The 21334-nt window shown below is 36.5% G+C and overlaps 9 protein-coding genes across 9 annotated transcripts; 4 read left to right on the top strand and 5 right to left on the bottom strand. All coding sequences in view use genetic code 12, as the record gives it.

Moving 5' to 3' along the window:
* Window positions 1–1576: 1576 nt before the first annotated feature.
* On the bottom strand, window positions 1577–2500 carry DEHA2D13442g (DEHA2D13442p; the record flags this gene model as incomplete). The annotated part of the gene is made up of 1 exon (XM_459059.2): window positions 1577–2500. One exon carries the CDS (start codon window positions 2498–2500, stop codon window positions 1577–1579), a length of 924 nt encoding a protein of 307 aa, XP_459059.2.
* A 142-nt stretch (window positions 2501–2642) lies between these two features.
* On the bottom strand, window positions 2643–4493 carry DEHA2D13420g (DEHA2D13420p; the record flags this gene model as incomplete). Its single annotated transcript, XM_459058.1, has 1 exon — window positions 2643–4493. One exon carries the CDS (start codon window positions 4491–4493, stop codon window positions 2643–2645), a length of 1851 nt encoding a protein of 616 aa, XP_459058.2.
* Window positions 4494–4790: 297 nt separating this feature from the next.
* DEHA2D13398g (DEHA2D13398p) lies at window positions 4791–6895 on the bottom strand (the record flags this gene model as incomplete). Its single annotated transcript, XM_459057.2, has 3 exons — window positions 4791–6213; window positions 6392–6534; window positions 6824–6895. The coding sequence occupies 3 exons, from the start codon at window positions 6893–6895 to the stop codon at window positions 4791–4793; spliced, it is 1638 nt and encodes a 545-aa protein (XP_459057.2).
* Window positions 6896–7196: 301 nt separating this feature from the next.
* DEHA2D13376g (DEHA2D13376p) lies at window positions 7197–8285 on the top strand (the record flags this gene model as incomplete). Its single annotated transcript, XM_459055.1, has 1 exon — window positions 7197–8285. The coding sequence occupies one exon, from the start codon at window positions 7197–7199 to the stop codon at window positions 8283–8285; it is 1089 nt and encodes a 362-aa protein (XP_459055.2).
* A 227-nt stretch (window positions 8286–8512) lies between these two features.
* DEHA2D13354g (DEHA2D13354p) lies at window positions 8513–8680 on the bottom strand (the record flags this gene model as incomplete). The annotated part of the gene is made up of 1 exon (XM_002770264.1): window positions 8513–8680. The coding sequence occupies one exon, from the start codon at window positions 8678–8680 to the stop codon at window positions 8513–8515; it is 168 nt and encodes a 55-aa protein (XP_002770310.1).
* Window positions 8681–9114: 434 nt separating this feature from the next.
* Window positions 9115–12621, bottom strand: DEHA2D13332g (DEHA2D13332p; the record flags this gene model as incomplete). The annotated part of the gene is made up of 1 exon (XM_459054.1): window positions 9115–12621. The coding sequence occupies one exon, from the start codon at window positions 12619–12621 to the stop codon at window positions 9115–9117; it is 3507 nt and encodes a 1168-aa protein (XP_459054.2).
* Window positions 12622–12809: 188 nt separating this feature from the next.
* Window positions 12810–14798, top strand: DEHA2D13310g (DEHA2D13310p; the record flags this gene model as incomplete). The annotated part of the gene is made up of 1 exon (XM_459053.1): window positions 12810–14798. The coding sequence occupies one exon, from the start codon at window positions 12810–12812 to the stop codon at window positions 14796–14798; it is 1989 nt and encodes a 662-aa protein (XP_459053.2).
* A 504-nt stretch (window positions 14799–15302) lies between these two features.
* DEHA2D13288g (DEHA2D13288p) lies at window positions 15303–18164 on the top strand (the record flags this gene model as incomplete). The annotated part of the gene is made up of 1 exon (XM_459052.1): window positions 15303–18164. The coding sequence occupies one exon, from the start codon at window positions 15303–15305 to the stop codon at window positions 18162–18164; it is 2862 nt and encodes a 953-aa protein (XP_459052.2).
* Window positions 18165–18417: 253 nt separating this feature from the next.
* DEHA2D13266g (DEHA2D13266p) lies at window positions 18418–21300 on the top strand (the record flags this gene model as incomplete). The annotated part of the gene is made up of 1 exon (XM_459051.1): window positions 18418–21300. The coding sequence occupies one exon, from the start codon at window positions 18418–18420 to the stop codon at window positions 21298–21300; it is 2883 nt and encodes a 960-aa protein (XP_459051.2).
* Between the last annotated feature and the right edge of the window lie 34 nt (window positions 21301–21334).

Genomic DNA, 21334 nt, shown 5'->3' with positions numbered 1-21334 from the left:
TCAAATTTTCGATGCTATTTCGTACTCAAAAGGTTCATCACTTTTAAAAATGATTTCAAGATGGTTAGGGGAAGATGTCTTCATTAAGGGTGTCTCTAACTACTTGAAGAAGCATAAGTGGGGTAATACCAAAACTTCTGACTTGTGGGAAGCTTTAAGTGATGTTAGTGGTAAAGATGTTATTAAAGTTATGAACATCTGGACAAAGAATGTTGGTTACCCAATTGTTTCCGTCAAGGAAACTAATGGTAACGAAATCCAGGTCACTCAGAACCGTTTCTTGGCCACAGGTGATGTCAAGCCAGAGGAAGATAAAATCTTGTACCCTGTTTTCTTGGGTTTGAAGACGTCTAATGGTCTTGATGAATCGTTGGTTTTAGATGAAAGATCGAAAACTTTGAAGCTTCCTACATCTGATGATTTCTTTAAAATTAATGGTGACCAAGCTGGTATCTATCGTACAGCCTACGAATCATCACGCTGGAGTAAATTAGGAAAAGCAGGTGTCGATGGCAAATTATCGGTTGAAGATCGTGTTGGTTTGGTGGCTGATGCGGGTTCATTAGCTTCTTCTGGTTTTGTCTCCACTACTGATTTCTTGAATTTAGTTAAATCGTGGTCCAATGAATCCAACTATGTTGTTTGGGATGAAATTTTAACTAGAATTGGTACAATTAAGGCAGCTTTTATTTTTGAACCTGAAGAAATTAAGGATGCCTTAAATACATTTACCATTGATTTAATTGGTGATAAATTGAGATCTGTGGGTTGGGAATTCAGCGAAAAAGATTCATTTGCTGATCAACAATTGAAATCGTCTTTGTTTGCTTCTGCTGCAAATGCAGGTCATAAAGAAAGCGTTGAATATGCTAAAAACTGTTTCAAAAAATTCGTAGATGGCGATAAAAAAGCTATTCACCCTAATTTAAGAACCTCTATCTTCAACACTGTTGCTAAGAATGGTAATTCGGAAACTTTTGATCAATTATTCAATATCTATAAGAATCCACAATCTGTTGAAGAGAAGATTTCTGCATTGAGATCTCTTGGTAGATTCAGCGATGAAGCTATCTTAGATAAGGTTACCGGATTGTTATTGAAGACTGATATTGTTAAGGCTCAAGATATTTACATTCCAATGCAAGGCTTGAGATCACATAGATTAGGTATTGAAAAATTATGGACTTGGTTGACTATTAATTGGGATGAAGTCTACAAATTATTGCCTCCGGGATTATCTATGTTAGGTTCTGTTGTTACGCTTGCTTCCTGTGGATTTACTAAAAAGGAGCAAAAGGAAAAAGTTCAGTCATTTTTCAAATCCAAAAACACCAAAGGGTTTGATCAGGGTTTAGCTCAATCCATGGATATGATTACTGCTAAGAGTGCTTGGGCTACTCGTGATTCTGATGCTATTACAAAATGGTTATCTTCTAATGGGTATTCAAAATAACTATGCGTGGATCATAAAAGTAAGTTGTAATATGTTAACGGGTTAATATGCTCGTTGGATATCACAATTTGCTTTTGTATGTATTCCCTTATCAATATAAATTTCTACATTAAAAATATAAGGTCAAATATGTATCTCTCTATGAATAAATGATACATGGAAGTTCCCTGTAGCGAGAATATTGTCCTCAAAAGGATTGTTCTTCAATTTCCCGTTATCATCGACTTCGATCAATATTTCAGAAGAGAACTCAAATCCACATTTGGAAGAATAATACTCGACCAACTTATGCTCACGTATAACCTCTGCGTGGAGCATCACTTTCATCGTTGCCGTGTTTAAGAGTTGGTGTGAAGACATATATCTAGGCTCAAGTAAGTACTTATAAATCACTGTATCAAGAATCTGGGGTGCAGTATTTCTCATGAACGATGTAAAACAAGTGAGTGCGAGTTCACTTGTATCATTCACTTCTCCTTCCTCTTTACTGCAGTCCTTTAATCCAGCTGTTCCCAACACCCTTTTCAACACGGTGTCATCTAAAACATAGTTACAATCTACTTCCTCGATCTCGATCTCTGAAGTGTTATCAAAGCCAAGCAAATCGTAATATTTCTCCGGAATGTCACAAGCATAACTCTCCTCTAAATTGCGGTTGGGAATGCTAAAATCCCTTTCAAAATTGTCCTCTAAGCGGATTTTATCAAACAGACTCTCAGATCCAAGCAATATGAAGAAACAAAATCTCTTATTGTTGTCAATGGAAAAATCCTCAAGAAATGTAGTAGGATCTTTAATTCTTTGAGTTGTAATAATGTCAAACTTATAGCGAGCTTTACTATACGCCTTATTTATAAGTTTTGTTAACTTTTCGAAATCAGGAAATTCAGAATTAGGTTTAAAGAACCAATCATTCTTTAATACTAGTAATTTGAAAGCCATTCCTCTTATCGAAATCAACCTAGCCTCTCTTCGTGTAGATCTGATTGAAAAATCGTTTCTCAAGTTCATGTTGCAGAAGTCCTGTATGAAATATAGTTCAATCATATAGATAGAGATCAGTATTATAACTACATATATGCTATGCCATGTTGCTCCATATCGGAATATTTATTAGTCATAGCTCTATATAATTAAATAAAATGACGAATGGTTTGCCATCGGCTCGATTGTATATAAGGATATTGTTTTAAGGTATGGTACTATCAACATCCATGAATCGTAAAATTAACATAAATTGGTCCTCTTCGTATGCAAATGCTTGTCTAAATTTCACAACATGTTTCCATCTCTTTGAATTCATCGTGTCATGCATCTTTCTCAAACGATCCCATAAATGGAAACCACCGATACTTCTTTCAATTTCATTGACAGACAATTCTATATTGTATTTGTTGAAAAAGGTAGGCATATGGTTCAGACGTTGCTGATATGCTGCCCAAATTAATACATGGCCGATATATGCCAACACTGAATAATCGAAGTTATTTTGATGGATATTTCGACTAGAAGGAGTTAGCCTAGTGTGCGTCTGTTCCAAGGTTAATTCGTCATAATGGCCGAACCATTCAAGTACATAAGGACATGACTGAACCGTCTTCCTAAACCCAGATGACTCATATAATGCAACATTCATACATAATTTGAAAAAAGTTAGTTTCTTTTGGTCGTCACTAAATAGATCATGCGAATACTTGATAACAAACTTTAATACATGATGTGCAAACTTCGAAATCGAAGAGGACGAAACAATTGTTTTGATTTTAACATCAGATAAAGAAAGAGATAAAATCTGTTGGTGCGAAAGACCAATGATTGTCTTAATACATTGAACAGCAGGTAACGAGTCAGAATATTTCTTGTTGGTATTAGTTTTCATTGTTGATCTTAGTGTAACATCAAAAGGGCTATGTTTATCCTTCAGTTCTTTATAGGATGTTTCTGACAGTCTTTCACGATGCAATCTATCTCTTTCTTTACGGGTTAAATTTGCTTCTTCGTCATAAATAGAATATTCTTGGTCCACAACTTTCTGACTCTTTAACTCATCAAGCGTGACCAATTCATCTGTCTTACTAACTAGTATCGTTGAGTCTGGTGACTGTTCCTTATTTGGATTTTCGTCCCTCGCCTGTTTCTTCTTCTTACGATCTTTTCTCTTGGATTTTTTGAGACTTTCATTCAAAGCTGAATCTATTTCGTTTTCTTCTTTTTTCAATGCTTCAGCGATTTCTTCTTCGGTTAATTCAACGCTATCAGGCCCATTATTATTTTCTAGTTCTTCGTGTTTTATATCTTCTTTGAATATTTTGGTATTAGTATTGGATTTTTCCTTCTTCTTCTTCTTATCTTTCTTTGACTTTTTCTTCATTTCCTGATCAGATGGCTCGTTCGATGTTATTTTCTCATTTATATTTTTCAGAGGCTCAGGTTGTTCCGTAGTTGAATCGTTATTAGATTCCTGTTGGTTTGCCTTTCTTAATTTCCGTCTTTGATCTTTTCTCTGTCTCTTTTCTTTTCGTCTTTGCTTTATTTCCTCAGATTCAGACGAATGATTTTCTATTTCATCTGGATTATCTGCCACAATTCGTCTCTCTAGTTTTCCTATGTCCAAATCAGGTTTGGTTTTGGTTTTAGTTTTAGTTTTCTCTTTCTTCGTCTTCGACGTCTCAATAGGTTTCTCATGTTCACTATCAGAAGAGAAATTGATATCATTTATATCTTTCGTGATATCGGTTAGCGTTATTTTGAACTTTTTAGCCCTTCTGCCTTTCAGCACTGGCCCATCGTTCGAGATTGCCTCCTCATAGTTAGCTATCTCATCAGGTATAAACAGCTCTTTAGCATCTGATCTTCTCATTGGTTGATTATCTACTGATTCAAGTAGATAATCTAAGTCATTTTCAAATTGTTTATCAGGATTACCACTTTGTAATAAGTCATAATCATAATCTGCAACTTTCCTAGATTCATTACTAATTATTTCCTCGGATAAATCCAATTTCTGTTGAGGGACTTTAGACTTAGACTTCTTGCCCATTATGTATCTCAAATGATATCAATGCAACGCTAATATACTCGTAGTTGAATGAATATGTTAACGAGCCTTGGGAAAAACCGTTGATGAGATTTAACGCGACATGGGGATTAAAAATTACGCTACATCACCAAATTTAAATATCAAATACATAAATTTATTCAAATATAAAATCTTTTGTTTTGTTAAAATGTATATAAAAATTGAAAACAATGCCTAAACGTTTCATCTAAAGAGCATTCGTGTCATCTAAGAATTATTATTATCTTAAATCATAATAAATCATTAGGATTCATAAACTTAGAAAGAAGCAACGAAAGATTCAGTGGTGGATCTCAATTTTTCTAAGAGTTCCTTAGATAATTCACCCTTTTCACGAATGGCATCTAAGATATCGGAATCATTAGACTTTAAGTGAGATGCGAAAGATTCTTCGAATTCAGCTAATCTGTCTAAGGCGACTTCATCTAAGAAACCGTTAACACCAGCATAAATTAATGGAACTTGTTCTTCAGCAGCTAATGGGGAACCTTGCTTTTGTTTTAATATGTTGGTTAATCTTTCACCTCTGTTTAAGGTTTGCTTAGTAGAAGCATCTAAATCAGAACCGAATTGAGCGAATGCAGCAACTTCTCTGTATTGAGCCAAGTACAATTTTAATGAACCAGCAACTTGTTTCATAGCTTTAACTTGAGCAGCAGAACCAACACGGGAAACGGATAAACCGACGTTAATAGCTGGTCTAATACCCTTGTAGAATAATTCGGCTTCCAAGAAAATTTGACCATCAGTAATGGAAATAACGTTAGTTGGAATATAAGCAGAGACATCACCACCTTGGGTTTCAATGATTGGTAAAGCGGTTAAAGAACCACCACCGTTAGCATCAGACATCTTAGCAGCTCTTTCCAATAATCTGGAATGTAAGTAGAAAACATCACCTGGGTAAGCTTCACGACCTGGAGGACGTCTTAATAATAAGGATAATTGACGGTAGGCGACAGCTTGCTTAGATAAATCATCGTAAGTAATCATGGCGTGTCTACCGTTGTCTCTGAACCATTCACCAATAGCACAAGCAGTGAAAGGAGCCAAGAATTGTAATGGAGCGGCTTCAGAAGCAGTAGCAGCAACAATAATGGAGTATTTCAAGGCATCGTTTTGTTCTAAAGTTTGAACTAATTGAGCAACAGTGGATCTCTTTTGACCAATGGCAACGTAAACACAGTATAACTTCTTAGATTCATCCTTTCCATCGTTCCATCTCTTTTGGTTCAAGATGGTATCTAAGGCAACAGTGGTCTTACCGGTTTGACGATCACCAATAATCAATTCTCTTTGACCTCTACCGACTGGGACTAAAGCATCAACAGACTTTAAACCGGTTTGCATTGGTTCAAAAACAGAGGTTCTTGGTAAAATACCTGGGGCCTTGACTTCAGCCTTGGAGGTGGAAGAAGCGTTCAATGGTCCCTTACCATCAATTGGGTTACCTAAACCGTCGACAACACGACCTAATAATTCAGGACCGGTTGGGACTTCGACAATCTTACCAGTTCTCTTGACGGTTTCACCTTCCTTGACAGCTCTGTCGGAACCGAACAAGACAATACCGACTTGACCGGCTTCCAAGTTCAAGGCCATACCCTTAACACCGGAGGTGAATTCAACCAATTCAGAGGCTTGACAGTTGTTTAAACCGAAAACACGGGCGATACCATCACTATAATTGTTAGTATAAGAGTCTATAAGTGTGATGTTGGTCGGATAAATGGTGGTGGGATTTTTCACTCGCTGGGAATTTATTAAATTCTAATTGGTCGGGTGCCGATTCAAACCCGCGACCTGGTCCTTTCACCACACAATCCACCACCATCAATCAATATTCAATGTATACATACCCAACAGACAAAACTCTACCGGTTTCGTTCAAGTTGGCTTCATCAGAGACACCTCTAATTCTTTCTTCTAAGATAGAAGAAACTTCAGTTGGTGCAGCCTTGGTAGAAGCGTAACATCTAGCGGCTAATTGAGTTGGACGAGCCTGTTTTCAGTTAGTATATCCTCCTAGTCACGATTCGGTGTCGCTACTCTCCCGACACCATCCGCTCTGGCACAATTGATTGATTATCTTCAGTTTTCACCCCAATCGCCAACTTTTCACTTTTCCCCGGCGGCTAGTTTCAATTCGTCATTCACCTTCCCTCCGTCATCATTTCATCTTCATATCTCTCCCTTGGTCTCCTATTCACCTCAATTCACTTCCCTCTCCTTCCTGTCTCTCAATCAATCAATTCTTCCGTCGACGGCTATTCAAACAATTTTATACATACGACACGTAAGTTTCTAGAAACGGCAGCAACTGAACGAGCAGCACTACGTAAAACAGGACGAGCTGACAACATTATCTACTTTGAAATTAAAGAAATAAAATATTGTTCTTTAAAACTTGCAATTAAATACAAAAAAAAGACTAAATATATCCTTTTATTAGATGAAATATCCTATATATTTTGAATCGACTCGTTGAACTGTTTAACCAACCAATTTCGGCCAAACTGTGCGAATGGATCGGAAAACTTTTTAGTCCATGAATACACGCTTTGATTGGCCGAGAGGCGTCAGGGTAACCTTTGGCATATTATGTAATTTCCTGGGCAAGGGTATGCGGAACGGATATGTATATATTACTGGTTTAGGAAGTCTATGTCGCACCGAAAAATTTCACAGAACGGTACTAAATATGAATTTCGAGTCTTTGTAGCGGTGATTTTGAACCAAACAGATAGCCAATACAGAAATATGCTTAGAAGTGGATTGATGAACGGACGATTTGCTGTTGAGCATTTGTTCAAGCGTTCTGGCGGGCGTTTGGGGATCCGTGAGTACTCAAGCGAGTCAGGAAAAGAGTCGATGTTTTTGACCGATCTCTTGAGCAGGATCGACAAGATCAGTTCGACGACCAAGAAGATAGCGGAAAAACAAGGTTCAGGGGCTGCAGGAGGTTTGAACAAGCCAAGGGGAAGTCAAGGAGCAGCCCAGGGGGCTGCCCGTAAGGCTAGAGGACCAGCAGATAAGACGGTAAAGGCCAGAACCGAAAAAGTGCAAGTGACCGACCACCCGTTATTCAACGCCAAGATTGAAACTAGAGGGCCAAATAGACAAGGAAGTGGTTATAAGGGCCCTAGATCTCCTAGAGCAGGTGGTGCAGGAGGTGCATCAGCCACAAGTAGTGCTGGAAGTGCCAGACCAGCGAAGAGGACGACGAGACCAAGAGAACCTAGAAGACAAAAGGCCATTGACGTGCAACCGATCAAATCGAAGAACATCACATACGGACCATACAAACCGCAAATGGACAGCAACACGTTTTTGTACGGGAAGGTTACCAGTTTCAACAATTGTACCACTGCAAGAGTGGCATCTGTTGCCAAAGAAGCATTACTCGACTCAAAATACCCGTACATGCTTCCAAAAGATATAGTCAACAACTTGGCCCCAGGGGTTACCAGAAACCGTTTCCTTTTGCAATCAAACTTCACACTTGACGTCAACACTGAAAAATTATCCACCAGAATCAAGGAAGTTGTCAAAGGTGAGGTAGCCGACTTTCCAGTAGACAAGTCGCAGTTCAAAGATCCGGAAGCATTGAAGTCTGCCCTCTTCACAAAACTGCAATTGATGAAGAATGGAGACTTGTCGCTCGCCGATAAGCAAAAAATATTCGACGTAGCCAGTGGCTTGAAGACCCCAAAACAGTTGGTCGAAAATGCCCACTGGGCAAAGGCCGAATGATGTACATAGTAGAGATCCGTGTTTATAGTATAATGCTACAATCTAGTCGTAAAAATGTGCGTGTATTAAATATTATTCGGCCTTCCATATTTGTAACCAACAAGATTATCAAATGTGCCAAAACTAAGAACTAAACCTAATTTCTAGTGCGTATTTTCGTCAGTCATCCTAAGCATTGCTGCAACATATCGCAGACCCATCTTTTCGTCCGGTAGGTCCCAGACCATTTAAATCTTATTGAATAATGCTCGTGCGTTAATTGTCCCTTTTGTGCTCAAAGGTGAATTCATGGTTTCTCTATAGGAAAACATAAATGGTACAGTGGTGGAGAGCATTAAATACCCCAATAACAATGCTGAATTTGTCTTGTATGGTCTATAGCGAACTGAATACATTCTTGGAATATAAAGTTCTAGTCAATTCTTTAATTCGGCGGATATTGTCTGAATTTATAGTCTATTACAAATTCTACTTATCAATTTAATCATGCTATTATGAAGCCACAATAGTTGTGGTTCGATAACTAGGAAGCGTTACCACAATGGTTCCATATGTATTATGTAATCAAAAGGAAAATGGAGCAAGATTCCGTGCAGAGTCGGGGAGGCGTTGTTCTGCGGAAATGTGCGAAAAAAGAGTTCCGCTGCCTAATTTGTATCGAATTTCCTAATCTGAGCTCAGTCACCGAACACGGATCAATTTTTCCAGGCATTTGTTTACAATAATGTCAAATTAAAAAATTAAGACTATAGACGTGTCGTATAGAAATATAAATTGCGGACGTGTTTATCGTTGGGGTCCGTGTAGGCGTATATATCGTATAGCATTCCTAGTCCTGTTGGACCTTTGCATAACTCGGAGGTCTTAATTTTCTGTTTATTGCTTGGGAAGCCCAAACCGGAAATAGGCTAATCACCAAAATGACCAAGGTCTGCCACGTATACAGAAACGAAGTGATGTAGTCTAAGTCGAAGTATTCGTCTAAGAATGGAATCGAAACAATGTAAATGATGAAGGTGATGATAATGGTGGAAAGCATTACTTTGTTCCACTTGTTGATTTGGAGACACACCATTATCAATTCATTGTAAATGAGGCACGAGAATGATAAAGCAACCATTTTTGTGAAGTCTTCCAGAGCCAATGATTGAAAGCCTTGCGATAACAATTGGATGATACTGCCCTGGAAGAGCGAGATCAACACCCACATGAAAAAGCTCTTATACGATAATGATTTGCCCAATGTTAATTCCTTGTACAATTCAGGATACAATTTGGTCAATTTTTCATCGATATCACAGTCAAGCGTGAGGGAAAACACGGGAGCCATGGTGTAAAACGTAGAATACCCAACCATTAACCACCCCTGGTATAGGGCTAAGGGTTCGAATTTTGAAGCAATTGAGTACACCGCTTGGGCTACCGAGATAAGCAATCCTCTATGAATAACAAACTGGCCTAGTTTTGCTGATCTCTTATACGAATTCCTACCGTGCCACAACAATAACTTCAATAAGTAGCAAAATTGATCAATGCTAAAATCTGCTGCTAATGAAGCTTGTTTTCCCTCTTTACCAACAATACCGACACCTACGTCTGCACATTGGATCATACTAACATCGTTACCCCCATCACCAATACAACAAACTCTTTTTCCAGTAACCTCCTTGATTATAGTAGCCACATCTGCCTTCTGTTGCGGCGTACAACGACAAGCAATCACAGCCGGTAATTTAATCACAATTTCAAAAAATTCTTTTTTATGGTATTTCATGTAAATGCTCAAAGATTCACCATCAATTAACAAACATGAATTTAAGTTTATCCGCAAGATATCTAACTGATTCATGGCCAAATCGGAATGGCTTACATTTGTGATTTGATGAATGTATTGTCCTCTTGATATAATTTTTGCATTGATTGAAACACATTTGGCGGTTTCGACTTTATCACCTGTAAGCATCCATATTTTAATACCAGCGTTTCTTAATAATTCAATTGATGATTTAACATCTTTCTGCAATTTATCTTCAACACCTGTAAGCCCAAGTAATTCTACGTCCTTTTCAAGGTAATGATTAATTGCCTTTTGCATGGAACTTTCCCTATCGTGCATCGACAAAGATGCTTCCTGGTACTTGTTAACAAATTCTTGATACAACTTAGAATTCAATTTTTTACGTCCAATAACTAAGGTTCTTAGTCCTTCACGAGATAAATTACCAGATTCTTCTTCTAACCAGTCATTAGAGCTGACGATGCTTGCCATTACTGAATCAGCACCCTTTTGCATAAACCAGATATTGTTTCTATTTACATCCTTCACAACTATTCCCATTCTTTTTGTGTCTGAATTAAAAGGGAAGTTGTACAATATCTCAAATGTTAGGACTTGGTTTGTTGGTAAATGCAACAATGAAATTGAATGACGATCACGTCTATGCAATTTCAATCCCACCAACTCAGTGAACTTAACAATTGCAATTTCATCTGGTGATGCTGCTTGGTAAGTAACGGCACCATTAATTTCGTCATCTTCGTTTTCGTAGGTAGGAGTAACGTTGTGGCAAATTGCCAATGTTAAAATTAAATCACAAACTTTGCTATTTAAATCCCTCTTCTTCACCGCACTATTTGAGGTTTTCAGGTGCATGTTATCCATGACTGATAACATTCCAGCAACGTAATCCGTCACAATATCCAATGTGTCTCCCGCATAACTTACAGTACCTAGATGTAACTTTTTTAATTCCATATCATTTTGCGTCAACGTCCCTGTTTTATCCGATAATAAATATTCAATCCTCCCCAAATCTTCAGGTATAGTTGAAGTTCTGACGATAGTATTACTTATGTCCATATCATTTTGTATCTGAGATGCATAAACTGACTTTGCTAAGTCTAAGTTAACTCTCAATGACACTGGTATAATTGTAGAAAACAAAATTAAAAATCTCATAATATCGATATACCAGTTCTTCTTCAATGGCCATCCATTTGCGAAAACCAAAATGATTGATAATAATAAAACAACAACACATAATATTTTAGAGAGCTTATTGATTTCTAATTCTAATAAACCTGTTTTCACACCGGTCTTGGTGGTGTTTAACAGTTGTCTTGTTTCAATACCAGTATAAATAATTATACCAATTGCCGTTCCCAGTGCTAAAACTGTATTAGCCCATAATGTCTGGTCAATAGTTAATGCAAAGGTTTCATTATTAGAAACTGGTGATGCAGAACCCACCTGCTGTGGTGGATGGTATATTAATTTACCCGTAAAATGATGAATAGATTTAGTAGGATTACTAACTATCAACGAAATGTTATTAATCAATTGTGTAATATTATTCATGGATTGAGTTACATTACTAGCAATTCTCAATTTCCAGTCAGTTTCCCCATCTAATTGGTCTGTCTTGATAAATGCTTCCCCTGTGCCATCCTTTTCTGAGGTTTGTAATAATATCATATCTGCCGGGATCCTCGTATCTTTATGCAACCTTACCAAGTCTCCCACTTTTAAATTTTTGGATGCTACCATCTTAACTTCTTGTGTAAGAGATATTGGTGAGGATCTACTTAACACTTCGTACAACTCATTATTTTGTTCTTTATCACGACGACGTCTAGCTATATCGTCGCCAGCTTCTTTCATCATGGTTACCGTTAGCACAAACGCTAATGGAACAATATACGAAGAAAGATACCCTATCCGCAACTGTGGGATGATTTGGGACAATGCAACAAGTAAGAAATATAAATTAAAGAAAAACTTGAACTGCTCATACAAGATAATTGGTATGAATGTTATAGGATTGTATTTGGCATTCGAAATGGCATTGCTTGGATATGCACTATTCTTGGACTGGCTTCTCGATGATATGTATCTTTCATTAGCAAACTCATTATTAGTATCACCTCTATTCTTCCTCGCTCTTTCCTGATTTAATTCCCATTTTGCCAATTTGAAAAGCCCGATAGTTCTCTTAACAAGTTTTCTAAAAGTAAACGATATTGATCTCGTGGTGTTATTTAAAGAAGTTGTTGATGATGAAAATGATCTCGACTGTCCGTAACTGCCGGTTGCAATCAATGGTGAGCTATCATCCTCCTCGTTTTCCATTCTGTAATCATCACGGTCCATTTCCAGACTCATATTATTTAGCGGTATCGCCCCAACTGATTGCTGGGAATTCTGGCGGGAATTATCCTTACTATTGGTGTATCGAAATAAATTGTTCGATGCATTATTCAAAGCTTTGTCTAACGAATTATCTAAATCTTCAAACGAATCCCAATCATCGTTTGAATATCGCCTCGAAGACGCCATTTTATCAATATATATTATTCGCTATACTAGTATGTATTATATCACTTATAAAGCAGAATGGTTCTCTTTGTTTTCAGTATCTACTGAGCCTTTAGTGAAGTCTGCACATAAATTTGCGAGGGTCAATCATCAACGAAATTCGTTTATTACTACGAACGTTATACTAGATTAGAACTTCCGAAGACGAAATGCTGTCAGAAGAAGAGAATGACGAGTTACTAGCAGTAACAGCTACAAATTCAGGATCTGCTTCGAAGATTCCCAATTTGACAGATCAGTTTAAGGAATTATCGCAACTACAAGAGTCGAAGACAGACACATTGTTAAAGAAGGTTTGGGAGTTCATTAAGATACAGCTTTTGGGACATACGAATGGATTCGAGCAGTTTGTAAATGAAATAGAACCTAATGATTGCTCGTTAGTTTCTAAATACGGAGAAGTTACAGATATAGACCTACGCGGTGAAACCAGCATCTCAATTGACGAAGTGACATTGAGCACCATACATATACCACATCCATTAACCAACTTTATGAGAAACGAAGCTAACCAGTTTCCACTCAACATGGACATACTGAAAGAATTGGAAGAGTCACCGATATTAGTATTTCTTCATGGTCTCGGTGGGCAAATGTCGCAGTTCGAGCCTCTCATGGGACTTCTCTCTCAATGCCTGGAGATAATTTCGCTTGATTTACCAGGATTTGGAAATTCAAAAATACAGTTTAGTGATGTGAAAATGATTACAGATATGTCAGATGAAACCAAACTGAAGATTTCATCAAGTGTTGGTAAAATGCGATGGAACGATTTTACGACAGAAAACATTGTGAACATCATTTGTGCATTTATTAATCAACAAATACCACGAGACAAAAAAGTGGTATTAGTTGGGCATTCCATGGGTACCCATTTGTCGGTTAAGGTTGCCAAGAAGTTGCCAGCACATAAAGTTGAAGGGCTCATCTTGCTATCCCCTCCTGGTTTGATAGACGACGTTACGAAGACAGCGCCAGAACAACCTGCAAAGACAATATCTATGTTGAAGATATTCAATTATTTGCCTTGGTTTTTCAACTGCTTTCGTGTATGGGATAGACTTGAGGGTTTGAATAGCAAAAGTGTTTCCAGACAATTAGCAAAGCCAACTGATATATCTACAACGACATCTTGCAAATTCAACCCTAATGCTAATATTTATAATAAACTCAGACAGCTTAGATGGAATATGGATATAAACTCACACATAATCTTGAAATATGTACATGGATTTCAAAAAGCGAAGTATTCGGATTTGTTAGCAGCTATATCAAACTTCAACAATAACCCATCTGACAAGACTACTTATGAGAAAACTCTATTGATTGCTGGTAGCGGAGACCAAGTAACTCCACCGAGCGTAATATCAGTGATTGACAAATTTTTAGCTTCTACGTTTGATAGAAAAGTGTCATCTTCAATCGAAATTAATAATGCAGGACATTCTTTACTTTTGTCGAAACCAGAATTTATTAGTGGAATGATTTTAAACCATGTTGAGCTGAAGTTCCCAGAGCGCTTGCATTTGGCGCCTGCTTGGGTTTTGAGAGTTAAGGCTGACATTTCGGGAGACAAATGGGGTTTAAAAAATGAACTAAAGTGGCTGAAGCTTAAACCACTTTCGAGCAATATTACTCGTAAAAGTGGTAAGGATATTGCACCTTTGTTAGGTATGAAGACACTCAGAGAAGATGATTCGAACCATTCCCCAGCACTTTTAGAGAAAAAGTTCTATGACCCTAATTCTGAATCTGTGGACGGCATAGAAGGAAAATTGATCGGAATAGTGGATATTTCTGCAGACATACCACCATACAGCCCAAAATCGTTTAAACATATTCAATACTACAAATGTGCAACCGTTTCCAAGGTAGTTCCCGACCAAGTGGCCATTAGAAGATTCATTCAATTAATTGATGACATTTTATCGTCTAATACTGAAAAAGCCCCACTAATCGCAATTCATTGTCATTATGGATTTAATAGAACTGGTTTCTTGATATGTTGTTATTTAGTTGAAAGATTAGGCTGGTCTGTGCAAGAAGCTGTTGAGGGGTTTAAGGCAGCCAAACCTCCTGGAATAAAGCATCCGCATTTCATAGATGCTTTGTACGTGAGGTATGAGCCTAACTATTAGCCTGCTGACCGGTGTCAGCTTTATTTATTGAGTGTAATATTTATATAATTAGAGTATTTAGGTATATACAAATAACTTTTAGAAATACTTTTTATAATTGGTCATTAATGATTTCACTAGTCTCTTAGAGCAATATATTCTGAATTTTTGAATTTTTCCCTAAAATAACAATTTTTAGCAAATCTCATATAAAAAAGATTTAAAATTTTAAAGTTAAATAAACTAATCAAAATTTATCTATATAGTATTATAAGGATTTTCTTTTATACAGATAACTAATTGTCCCGTGTTTTGGTATTAGAATGTAATATGTAGCTGCAAAAAAAAATTGTCTGAAATTCCGAGGTTCCAAATATCGAATATTTTATAGAAAAAATAGATTTAATTTCTGGGGAACTTTTGATTCATTACATAACTAATCTTTTTACCTGATACTTTATATATCATCGTTAGTATCGGAAATCTGTATACTTTGCATATAAGATTTAAGAGGTATCTTTGAGTATGAGATTTGGGGAGTTATTAAATGAAGGATCAGTTCCGGAGTGGAAGTCCTTATATCTTGATTACAAGCATGGTAAGAAATTAATTAAACGACTTGACGACATCAAGGAGGGTGTATGCGGTGCATCACACAGTATAGAGAGTGATAAAAATTCAGGGAAGAAAATCTCTAGGAATGCTAATGAAATTACCCCATTAATTCCTTCCAAAAGAGCAACGAACTATAATCAGGACCGTACAGAGTCCCAATTGGATAGTCCTTTTGAAGGTAGCCCAAATGTTGCGGACAATGAAGTAGATAGAGAGAATTTTCAAAACAATCCTGAACAGGATGACAATCTAGGTCCGTTACTTTGCAGTTGCTCGCTGCGATCTAACAAAAATGATGAATTAGAAATAGAGAAACGTAAATTCAAAGAATGGCTCGACTCCGAGTTAGATAAAGTCAACTCATTCTACAGAGAAAAAGAAGAAAGTAAGTTTGAGAAGTTTGTCTTATTGCAAGATCAGTTATATCAGTTGCGAGAACATAAAGCGATGGTATTGCGAGAAAGATTACAGCATCAAAAAAATAAACACAAGCCTTCTATCGATGATCCGGATAATATTTATAACAACATACATGATATAGCATACCATACTAAAAGTGCATTAGTTGCGTTAAGTAGATTTGAATTTCCGTCTCTTCCTTCAACTACATTCTTGAGTAAGTGGAAGAACGAGCAAGAAAAAGATGTAAACACGGCCAATGGTCAAAGTATTGTGGATATTAATTATTATGAGAATAGAGTTAGGAATGGTATAGTCTCCGCAGACGACAATGAAGATACAGATTTTACTCCAGTCGACTCAGATTTTAATTCTGTCACCTCGCCTCTTCTACAGGTAGATACAGCGAGGTATTTAACGCAAGAACCGCAGAGTTCAGCGATGAGGAGAACGGCAGGAAGAAGAGATTATAGTACTAAGAAAAATCAATTCAGGGTACCATATGCATATGCTCGAAAACAATTAGAGGATGCAATAATTGTGCATTATGGTGCATTATCATTATTAAAGTCCTTTAGAGAGTTGAATAGAACTGCTTTTCGGAAGCTTACAAAAAAGTTTGACCTAGCAATGCACACATCTATATCGGCACCATATATGGAGAAGATTGATAACGAATCGTACTTTCAAACAAGTGATACACTTGACAGGTTAATAAGTCAAATTGAAGAACTATACGTAGTGTTTTTTGATAATGCAACTGATAGAAGAGGTTCGCTAGAAAAATTGAAGAGTATTTCCTATGTGTTGAGTAGTAAAGTGCAGAAGTCATTTTCTGCTCCTTTCTTTTCATCGGGAGTTTTTATTGGCTTCGGATTACCAATATTTATTCTGGGACTATATTTTGCCTTACGAGAGACATTGAATGGTGATTTACCCGAAGGAAGGTTCTTATTACAAATATGGGGAGGATTCTTCTTGCTAATTCTAGCTTTTCTACTTTTTGGAATAAATATGTATGTTTTTGATTTATTCAAGATTAACTACAAATTTATTTTCGAATTTAATTTGGTATCTGCATTGAATTACAAACAGTTTTTATTACTTCCATCGTTTGGGTTTGCATTTTTGTCTATAATAATCTGGTTCAGCCTGAATGACTTCTGGCCAGACAAGCTACCCAGTAGGGATTGGCCTTGGATATTTCTTGGGGTCATGATGGTAATCTTTATTTGGCCTGGTGTTCATTTCTATGCGTCAAGTAGGAAATGGCTTCAAGTTGCACTTTGGAGATTATTACTATCTGGCTTCTATCCTGTCGAATTTAGAGATTTCTTTTTAGGTGACATGTTTTGTTCGTTAGTCTACACCATGGGGAATATTCCATTCTTCTTCTGCCTATACGCCAATAAATGGAATGGATTATTAGATGATGGTAATACAGCACAGCACAACGTTTGTGGTTCGTCAAGATCAAGATCGATGGGATTCTTCAGCTCATTGCCAAGTATTTGGCGTTTCCTCCAGTGCTTAAGGCGTTACATGGATACAGGAGATTGGTTTCCTCATTTGGCAAACATGTTGAAATTTGCTGTTACGGCCATTTATTACGGCCTATTAAGTGTTTACCGTATTGATAATAGAGAAAGAAATAGAACTGCGTTCATAATATTTGCTTTAATTAATACGTTATATACATCATCATGGGATATCATGATGGATTGGTCATTATTACAGAGTGGATCTAAGAATAAATTTTTAAGAGATAATTTATTTTTTAAGAGACCTATTTACTATTATTGTGCCATGGTGATTGATGTTATTTTAAGATTCCAGTGGATCTTTTATGCATTTTTTACTAGTCAAATACAGCAACTGGCGGTCACTAGTTTCTGTGTTGCATTGGCGGAACTTATAAGAAGGTTTATTTGGATATTTTTCAGAGTGGAGAATGAGCATTGTACTAATGTTACCTTGTTTAGGGCCTCAAGGAATTCTCCACTACCATATGCAATTTCTAGCAAAGTAGAAAGATCAATTAGAAAACTTGTTGAGTTGAAATATAATAACCTAGGTTCTACTGAGCGTCTTCAAAGAAGCTCAAGTATAGAGAGAACACATCAAGATGATGAAGAAACCGAAATTGGTTTCCATCGTATACCAACTGCTATGCCGATATCTTCAACAGGAGGGCGTACTCATCGTAAATCTATTGGATCGTTCTCGGATGCTTTAAATACGGCACATATCAAGGATTTCCAAAGAAGAAAGACAGCTGTTGATGTCGAGGATGACGAAAGTGATGACGATGAAGAAGAAGAAAGAGACGAAGAAGATACTATAGTATTTGAATCTGATGACTTGCTAAAGTGATACATATAGATACTCGTTTGAGTGGTACTTTCATAGGATTATATATAGTATTGTCTTTTTACAAGTATTTTAATATTTAATTGCAAAAAATTTGCTGAACGCACGGGGTTCCAAATAATCAGGGAAAAAAATAACTCCTCAGTAGATCTATTATTCGTTTTATTGTAAGATACTTTGCACTAAGGTTATCATTAATATTGGAAGATCTGTATACTTTATGTATATCTAGAATTATAAGAATAATTAGTTTAATATGAAGTTCGGGGAGTTGTTAAATGAAGGGTTAGTTCCAGAGTGGAAGCCACTATATCTTGATTACAAGTATGGTAAGAAGCTTATAAAACGACTTGATAATATTAAGGAGGATGTAGATGAGTCTTCAAACAATATTAAGAATGATACAAATTCAGGGAAGAAAAGTCCTAGAAATGCTGATGACCGTACTCCATTGTTAGTTCCTTCCAAAGGGCCAGCGAAATATAACCAGGGCCGTACAGAATTTCGATTGGATAGTTCTTCTGAAGATAGACCAAATATTGTGGATAATGAAGTAGATGGGAAGAACGCTCAAAAGAATTCTAAACCAGATGATAATATAAGGTCGTCACTTTTCAATTACTCGTTGCGATCTAACAAAAAGGACAATTTAGAATTAGAGAAGCGTAAGTTCAAAGAATGGCTCGATTCTGAGTTAGATAAAGTCAACTCATTCTACAAAGAAAAAGAGGAATATAATTTTGAAAAGTTCCTCTTATTGCAAGATCAGTTGTATCAATTGCGAGAACATAAAGCGATGGTATTGCGAGAAAGATTACAGCATCAAAAAAATAAACACAAGCCTTCTGTCGATGATCCTGATAATATTTATAACAACATACATGATATAGCATACCATACTAAAAGTGCATTAGTTGCGTTGGATAGATTTGAATTTCCATCTTTTCCTTCAACTGCGTTTTTAGACAAATGGAAGAACAAGGAAGAAAAAGATATAAATATGACTGATGGACATGATTTTGACGATATTAATTACCATGAGAATAGGATTAGGAATGGTATGACCTCTTCAAAGGACGACGAGGATACAGATTTAACTTCACTTGACTCAGATATTAATTCTGACTCGCCTCATCAACAGGCAAATACTACAAGTTATTCAAACCAAGAACCACAGACGTTAGCGATGAGGAGAACAGCAAAAAGAAGAGATTATAGCGTTAAAAAGGATCATTTCAGGGTACCCTATGCGTATGCTCGTAAGCAATTAAAGGATGCAATAATTGAACATTATGGTACATTATCATTATTGAAGTCTTTCAAAGAGTTGAATAGAACTGCTTTTAGAAAAATTACGAAAAAATTTGACAAAACCATTCATACATCTATTTCGGCAGCATATATGGAAAAAATTGATAACGAGTCATATTTTCAAACGAGTGATACACTTGACAGGTTAATAGGTCAAGTAGAAGAATTATACATAATATTCTTTGATAGCGCCACAATTGATAGGAAGCGATCGCTAGAAAAATTGAAGAGCATTTCGTATGTCTTGAATAGTAAAGTACAGAGGTCATTTTATGCCCCTTTCTTTTCATCGGGGATTTTCATTGGCTTTGGATTGCCTTTATTTATTTTGGGCCTATATGCTGGATTGCAACAGATATTGAGCGGTGATTTACCTGAAGGAAGGTTCTTATTACAAATCTGGGGAGGATTCTTTTTGTTAATATTAGCATTTCTACTTTTTGGAATAAATTTATATGTTTTTGACTTATTCAAGATTAACTATAAATTTATTTTCGAATTTAATTTGGTGTCCACATTGAATTACAAGCAATTTTTATTACTCCCATCGTTTGGATTTGCTTTTTTTTCGATATTATTCTGGTTTAGTCTGAATAACTTTTGGCCAGACAAATTTCCTGGTAGGGATTGGCCTTGGATATTCTTTGGAGTCATGATAGTCTTATTTATTTGGCCTGGCAATCAGTTCTATGCGTCAAGTAGGAAATGGCTTCAAGTTGCACTTTGGAGATTATTACTATCTGGCTTCTATCCTGTCGAATTTAGAGATTTCTTTTTAGGTGATATTTTATGTTCATTAACTTATACTATGGGGAATATTTCATTCTTCTTCTGCTTGTATGCACATAAGTGGAATGGATTATTAACTGATAGCAATACATCAAAGCACAACATTTGTGGTTCGTCAAGGTCAAGATCAATGGGGTTCTTCAGCTCATTGCCAAGTATTTGGCGTTTTCTCCAGTGCCTAAGACGTTACATGGATACGGGAGATTGGTTTCCTCATTTAGCAAACATGTTGAAATATTCTTTTACAACCCTCTATTATTGTTTATTAAGTGTTTATCGTATTGATAATCGTGAAAGAAATAGGATTCCATTCATAATATTTGCTGCTATTAATACATTATATACATCATCATGGGATATCATGATGGATTGGTCCTTATTACAGCGTGGATCCAAGAATAAGCTCTTAAGAGATAATTTATTTTTTAAGAGACCTATTTATTATTACTGTGCCATGGTGATTGATGTTATTCTAAGATTCCAGTGGATCTTTTATGCATTTTTTACTAGTCAAATACAGCAACTGGCGGTCACTAGTTTCTGTGTTGCATTGGCGGAAATTTTAAGGAGATTTATTTGGATATTTTTCAGAATGGAGAATGAACATTGTACTAATGTCACCTTATTTAGAGCTTCAAGGGACTCTCCACTACCATATGCAATTTCTAGCAAAGTAGAAAGATCAATTAGAAAACTTGTTGAGTTGAAATATAGTAACTTAGATCATGCTGAGCCTATGCAAGAGAACACAAATACAGAAAGAGCACATCAAAATGAGGATGAAGCTGATATTGGCCTCAGTCGCATTCCAACAGCTAAGTCGAAGGAGTCACCAGGAGAGCTTCGCCGTAGATCCACCGTGAAGTCTACTATGGGTACATTCACTGATGCTTTAAATAAGGCTCATATCAAGGATTTTCAAAGAAGGAAGACAGTTGTTGATGTCAACGATGAAGAAAGTGATGATGATGATGAAGAAGAAGAAGAAGGAGGGGAAGAAGACAACATAACATTTAAATCTGATGAATTGCAAAAGTGAGACAGATAGAGACTCGTTTGAGTGAATACTTTTA

This window comes from Debaryomyces hansenii (assembly GCF_000006445.2).
Source record: "Debaryomyces hansenii CBS767 chromosome A complete sequence".
Taxonomy (NCBI): Eukaryota; Fungi; Ascomycota; class Pichiomycetes; order Serinales; family Debaryomycetaceae; genus Debaryomyces; species Debaryomyces hansenii.
The sequence above is the reverse complement of the archived record's forward strand: the minus strand, read 5'-3'. Positions and strand labels throughout refer to the sequence as shown.